Below are 7,148 nucleotides of genomic sequence, written 5' to 3'. Positions count from 1 at the left end.
TGTGTTAGGTTTGAGTTTCACATCAAGTGATGAAACACAGCAGAGAATGGCATCGGGTCAAACCTGTGCAAACTATTGAAGAACAATCAAACTGAATGCCTGTGTGTATTTCAGAAACAGTGTGATGATTATAGGCATTAGTCCATTTAGAAAAAATAAATAAATAAATAAATACAAAATTATATTATACAATACAGAAAAATGTGTCAAAAATAAGAGAAATGCAAACCTGGGGCCTGTACCATGATGGTAGTTGAACAAACTCAGGGTTGAAGTATTAGGTTCGAGTTGACAAAACCAAACCAAACCAGGCTTTGTTGGTACCATGATGCTGATCATCAGCTTTCTCTGTCAACTCAGGCTTTGATCCTGAGTTTAGAAGTTTAGGTGTGACATCAGTAGCGAACAGCCAATCACATGCTGAGAAAGAGTGAAACTCATTCAAAACTCATTGAAATTAATTTCTCACTAGAGAAGCAGCGCAATTCTCTTATTAAATAAAAGTATTAAAATATTAAGAATTTTAAACAAATTTACACAGTAAGAAAATAGCTGGACAACTAAAAGAAAAAGTTGTGAAGTTAGTTTATACAGTTGATAAAGGTATAGAGAGAATTGAAGATTTAAGCTCACATGTAGTCATTTTATAGCTTTATCTATTGATTCTAAAGCGTATTTATATTACCTTTATATATTTATTCATTTAAACTGCATAATAATAACTGATGAAATAAAATTGTACAAGTGTGATCGATTAAGGGTATAATAATTACATAAATAATATCTAAATCATACAAATTTATTATTCTAAATAAGCATTACTATAAGCCAGACGATTTTGTCTTTAAAAATCATTTGCTATGTAGTGACCTTTAATTTAGGTGGAGTGACTTTTTCGCATCAGACACGTGTCACTTTGCTCACAGCTGATTGGTCCAAGTTCGGTTTGCAACCTCTTACCTGGAACATTATAACAACTTCAACTCTTCATAAAAGGTTGAATCATTATCACAAGGGGAGTTGCCTATTGTTCCCTTTTACTCTTTGTCAAACGTACTACACAAAAACAGCATGATTGCAAAGACATCAAAGACCCCAAACAACATTGTATTGAAAATAAAAAGGCAACTTAGACAATTGTAAAGCACATGCAAACATAACATAAATCTGTTGACTCTTTGTATAACACTCAAACAAAATAGTCTATATAGAGAAAGTTCAAGAGTCCATGCAAGCAAAATATAAATAACAAAGATAATACTCAACAGTCTTGTCTCTGTCCTTTTCTGCTTTGAGGTATGTAGGCAATTAAAGTCCTGATGAAAAAACAATGTCCCCAAAAAGAGAAAAACGTATAAATCCACTGGTTCAAGGCCCCACAAAACACAGGTTATCCTCCAGCTGGAAAAAAGTCCTTTTGCTTTATCCCTCGGCTCATCCTAATAAGAGTCTTTAGAGCCCAACAAAAAAAGCACAGGCAAATGCTCAAAGTCAACATACATGCAGATAAAAAAAATAAACGATAAACATTTTGGCATGGCACACAGCACATTGGCAAGTGAGCACCATGCTCACTTTTTTTTGTTTCTGTGAATATGTCTGTAATTTAATGTTAGCAATGCTTTGGCAATGTAGAGCCTTTTACCAGGCAAATAAAGCCACTTGAATCTTGAATCTATTAGCATTATAATAATGTAAAAGAATAGATGTACACAGCAAAACAAATGTACGTGTAGCAATGAATTCACAAAGTTCAACTGAATTAAAACAAGCAACACATCCAAACCTACATGCAAATACTGTATGTTAAACCACAAGGTTTGAAAAGCAAATTCATTAGACTGTGAAGTTTCTCTCTCTCTCTCTCTCTCTCTCTCTCTCTCTCTCTAGAATGAGGATGTACAATAAACAAAACCACAAAACATACTTGCCCAATCACATGCTCATCTAGTCCTGAGTTTCTCCTCCCATCAGACGTCAGAGAATATCAGCCTCAGTCTCTCAGCTCTTGTTCAGTTTGTCAGGATGAAAACAGGAGAGAGGAACTGTGAAGAAGATCTTTCTGGATTTAGCCCAGATATGAAAAAGAAAACAGGTAATTTATTGTTGTAGAAGATTCATTTGTTAATTCGTTTTAAAAATATTAATTTTATCATAAAATTTAACAGTGTTGTTAAAATTCTCTCTCTTTCTTTTTTCTTCTGTAGGTCAGAATGAGGATGTTGCTGGAAGCTCTGTAGTCTTGTCCTGCTCTTACAGAGATAATAAACTAAAGTCAAGACATGACAGTATATTAAAGACTCAGTGACAGCAGGAATATATGAGACATCATTCAGAGAAATGTTTCAGTTGAGGATCAGGATCCAGAACACAGTGTTTTCTCAGAGGAGTTTAAGAAAGAAGCTTCACTCAGATACTCATGTAAGTCTGAGAACATTTACTCATTTACTGCTGTTCATTTCACTAATACTGGATCAAACGTCACATCAGACAGAAGGACGAGTACAGCATCCTGCTGAAAAGACCAGCTTATTTTTATTATTATACATCAAACTTGATGATTTTTCAGTGAAACTAGCACAATATTGTGTTTAACTTTTGTCTAGCTTTTTGTCATGTTATTTATTGATGAATTAAAGTGCAGAGACAGATGATTAGAGATGTACTTGGCCCTCTTTTATTCAGAGGTGGACAAAGTACACAACTTCCTTACTTGAGTGAAAGTATAGATACTGCTGGTCAAATATTACTCCGTTACAAGTAAAAGTTGTAAAGAGCTATTTTTACTTAAGTAAAAGTACAGAAGTACTCATTTTTAAAAGTACTTAAGTATCAAAAGTAAAAAGTAAATGTCAATGCATTTTTTATTATTGTTGCATTGTTGTATGTAATACTTAAAGTACCGTATGCCTCTGAATCTACGCCTGCCTACCCTCATATCAATATCAAATTTATTTCTAGAACACAGTTCCAGTGGTGGGATTGAATGTGAGATTGAATAAGTGCTCCCAATAACGTCCACAATGGTTTCGGACACACAAATGGCTGTTCCCTCAAATATTGCCCTATTTAAAGTTTTTTGGCTTTTAGTATGAATATGTTAACCTTACTGTTATCTATAAGCTAGTGTGCTCCAAAAAAAGTGACAAAATTCGCATTTAGAAAACCAAACCCAACGTTGAAAATGAAAATCAGGTTTATGTCAGAATCCAATGTCAGATTGACATTGATCTCCAACGTTGGACAGACGTTGTATTGTGGTTGAAAATAAAAATCGGGTTGACGTCAGAAACCAACATCAGTCGGGTTCTGACGTCAACCCGACTTTTATTTTCAATCAATATCCAACGTCAATCTGACGTCGGGTTCTGATGTCAATCAGATGCAGGGTTCTGACGTCCACCCGACTTTCATTTTCAACCAAAATGCAACCCCTGCAACCAAAATCATCCACTGACTGATGTTACTTTCTACTCAAGGACCTTGACAAAATTGTAGTGGAGTAAAAAGTACGATATTTGTCTTTCAAATGTAGTGAAGTTAAAGTAAAAAGTTTCCAGAAAAAATAATACTCAAGTAAAGTACAGATACTCAAAAAGTGTACTTAAGTACTCAAGTAAATGTACTTTGTTACTGCCCACCTCTGCCTTTATTTTTGTTATAGGCTATGTAAATGATAGCCTATCCAAGAGGTGTGTGAGTGTAATATGTCTTTATACGCAGATGATGATGCTTTAGTTGCAGATAAGGAGACAAATAGAATACATGATAATTTATAGATGATAAGCTTTTATTACATCTGGGTAAAACAGAATCTATTCTCTTTGGGTCTAAAGTACCCAAAAGTAGTTTTAGGAAATCATTATTTTACTCATGTGGATAATGGACACTTTCAGCAGTTTGGATGGTTACCCATTGAAAGACGGTTAGCATTCCTGAAACTACAAATGGTATAAATTAATAATTGGGCCCCAGTGTATTTTAACTCCTATTTCTCTCGGGTTAATGTAAGACATGGACATTTTACTAGACAAAGTATAATGGATCTAAATCTATGTAAGTGTAAGCTTTGTATGGTAATAGGACGTTTGAATACACAGGTGCGCAAGAGTGGAATAAGTGGACATTAAGGTTTTAATGAATAATGTTGGTTTTAGTATAAGAGTAAAGAGATTGTTTTTAGATAGGATGGCTTTATAGATTTGGATATATGTGCATTTTGTGTTTTTGGTGATAGTTATTTTTGTGTGTGCAAGTTTTGTCATGAAAATGTCTCGTAAAAAAAAAAAAAAATCAAGGACCACAATAGAAATAAGTTAATCAACTTTATTGTGTTATCCTTGACAAAGAAGTTGTAATAATGTTGTATTGCTACTTTTATGAAACTCAAACTCAACGAATATCTGCGCATGGCTGATCAGTTCACGTGATTTCTGTTGACGTCACTTACGTCTGATGTCATGACGTAGAACGCATGGAGTATACGGAAGCTGAAGAGCTACAATACTTTCTGTTGTAAACAGTAGTATTTCACCCTAATTTCAAAAGTATTTTCATGCATTATACTCAAATTAAATACATATTGATAATATTGGTCCACCATGATGATCAGGTATGTTTGCTGAATGCAGAATGAAACGCTGTTTGCACACACACGTACTTCTCAGCAGTGAGGCCTGATGTAACGTTAGCAAGGTTTTACCAATAGGGTCAGAATAGTAAAGTTGCCCATTTAAAAACATTTACTGCCAGTTTGTAACATATTTAGAGATGACATCAGTGATCAGTAATAAAACTATGTATAGGAGGGACACTCTATCCTATCTTACCATCTTACCTTTATTATGTGTGTTATGTGAGAATCAAACTCATGACTTTAGTGTTTGTACCGTACTATTCAAGTTGAACTAAAGGAAGTTAAATTAACTTGTGTTTTCTGTTTCTGCAGTTGTGGCTTCATCTGTGTGTTTGCGGTGCTGATAAACAAAGGTGAGCACCTGAACAAACTACATTTGAAAGATAAATGAATGCTACTGACTGTTAAAGTTACAGTTAAAATTGACCATCTGCACAGAATGTTATAAGAACTTCTGCAATATTATAATCCAGCTGGAAAACTTCCTGTGAAATGTCTTTTGCTGGTGTGTCGGTATCTTCAATATCCTGATGTAGTTTTAACAGCATAGACCAACGCTACTTTTGCATCATCGAAGGGTAACGCCCCTTTTTGGGGGAAGACAAACGGATTCCCCTGAGAACAGAACTGCTCGCTCTAGATCTGCAAAGTTTCTTGATAGCAAAAATGGCACAAACATACACACTCTATTTGCCGGCCGAGGACCGTGAGCGGTATTTAAAGAAGCTACTGGATACGGGGTTATAGAGGTGTCCCTTTGAAATGGTCGAAAACTGGATTAATAATCAAATATGGACTATTCAGACATCTACCACTATCTCGTGGAATCACCAAGTAAGTAGCCTATTTTTTTGTCATTAACACACTCACAGTATGACAAACTAGACGATGAGGCCATGTCAAGAGGAGTCGGTGGTTTACTTGGATCATATTTCACTTGATTTAAGCTATTGACATAGTTTTGTTGTTGACTAGCTATACTAGTTAGAAACCCTCAAACACTGTAATCAGAGCAATCATGTCAGAGGCTAAAAACATAAATAGTCCTTACCTTAAGTGGGGAAGAGACAATGAAAAACATGCCCCATACATGCATACATTGGTCCCATACATATTTTGCCGTACACTGTAAACCTTTTTACAACTTTCAAAGTCCTAGCACTTTCTAGACACAAGCAGAAACCAGCCAAGTCCACTTTAGTCCTAGCCTGCCACTATTTCAACAGTAAAATCAGTTAACAGCCAAGGTAGTGTGCCTAGTGAGAGCTAACGTTAATCACGTCTTTCTAACTAGTATAGCTAGTCGACAACAAAACTATGTCAATAGCTTAAATCAAGTGAAATATGATCCAAGTAAACCACCGACTCCTCTTGACATGGCCTCATCGTCTAGTTTGTCATACTGTGAGTGTGTTAATGACAAAAAAAATAGGCTACTTACTTGGTGATTCCACGAGATAGTGGTAGATGTCTGAATAGTCCATATTTGATTATTAATCCAGTTTTCGACCATTTCAAAGGGACACCTCTGTAACCCCGTATCCAGTAGCTTCTTTAAATACCGCTCACGGTCCTCGGCCGGCAAAGAGAGTGTGTATGTTTGTGCCATTTTTGCTATCAAGAAACTTTGCAGATCTAGAGCGAGCAGTTCTGTTCTCAGGGGAATCCGTTTGTCTTCCTCCAAAAAGGGGCGTTACCCTTCGATGACGCAAAAGTAGCGTTGGTCTATCAATAGTGTAATACTTAGTTCATAATCAGATTATAGTCACTTAATTAGTCAGGCCTAGCATTAATTTAGTTATTCAAACGCAAGACAACATAAAAAGACATGTTCCTCCTCAGCAGAATTCAATTCAACCATCAGTTTTCACACTTTCATGTGAAAATAAACATCTACACACTGTAACAGATTTATTGTAACACTGTAACACACACATATTTATTGTGCACTTTATTTAGATTCATTGAATACAATGGGAGTTTTCACAAGTGCACTGAAATCAGTGAGCTTGCGTTAAACTGACTGACAGCTTCTGTTATAAAGGGAGAGCGCAGTGCTCACTCTGTGTCATTTATTCACAAGAAAACTTTTTGTTTTTATGAGACTTTGTGAGTACGTCATACTTCACCATTACAGTTTATTATTAAACCTAGTGATTTTTATCATGTTTAATATTAATTCAAAAAAAAATATTACAGGAAATGGTTAATTTGACCCAATAAACACTCCTCTCCCCCATCTCCTGTTAAAGTACTGGAAAAATGTTGCGTGTGTGTCCAATTACACACACAGTGTTTCTTATTCCAACGTTCCCATTAGATTCAAGTCTTTATTGCAATCAACAAAACGTGTGCTTGCAAAACGTGTAATAACTGCATTAAAATTATAAAACAACATTAAAAAGTCAACCATTGATGGTTTTGTGTTGAAGAACAGAATGATAACTAACAGTTCACTGGAAATACCAAAGCTGGCTTATTGAAAACCAGGAAATAACTGTGAATGGTCAAT

General features: G+C 35.3%; 1 protein-coding gene across 2 annotated transcripts in view; it reads left to right on the top strand.

Moving 5' to 3' along the window:
* Window positions 1-1,910: 1,910 nt before the first annotated feature.
* LOC311084409 (uncharacterized protein) overlaps window positions 1,911-7,148 on the top strand; it is a 43,337-nt gene continuing 38,099 nt past the window's right edge. Inside the window, exons 1-3 of one of the 2 annotated variants that reach the window (XM_084116414.1) lie at window positions 1,911-2,095; window positions 2,208-4,612; window positions 4,949-4,989. In XM_084116414.1, the coding sequence (XP_083972540.1) occupies window positions 4,602-4,612; window positions 4,949-4,989 (52 nt within the window). In that variant the 5' untranslated portion in view covers window positions 1,911-2,095; window positions 2,208-4,601. The remainder of the gene's footprint in view (window positions 2,096-2,207; window positions 4,613-4,948; window positions 4,990-7,148) is intronic. The other variant, XM_084116413.1, reaches the window with a different exon arrangement.

Source organism: Abramis brama, assembly GCF_963993115.1.
Source record: "Abramis brama genome assembly, chromosome: 6".
In the NCBI taxonomy this organism is placed as follows: Eukaryota; Metazoa; Chordata; class Actinopteri; order Cypriniformes; family Leuciscidae; genus Abramis; species Abramis brama.
The sequence above is the reverse complement of the archived record's forward strand: the minus strand, read 5'-3'. Positions and strand labels throughout refer to the sequence as shown.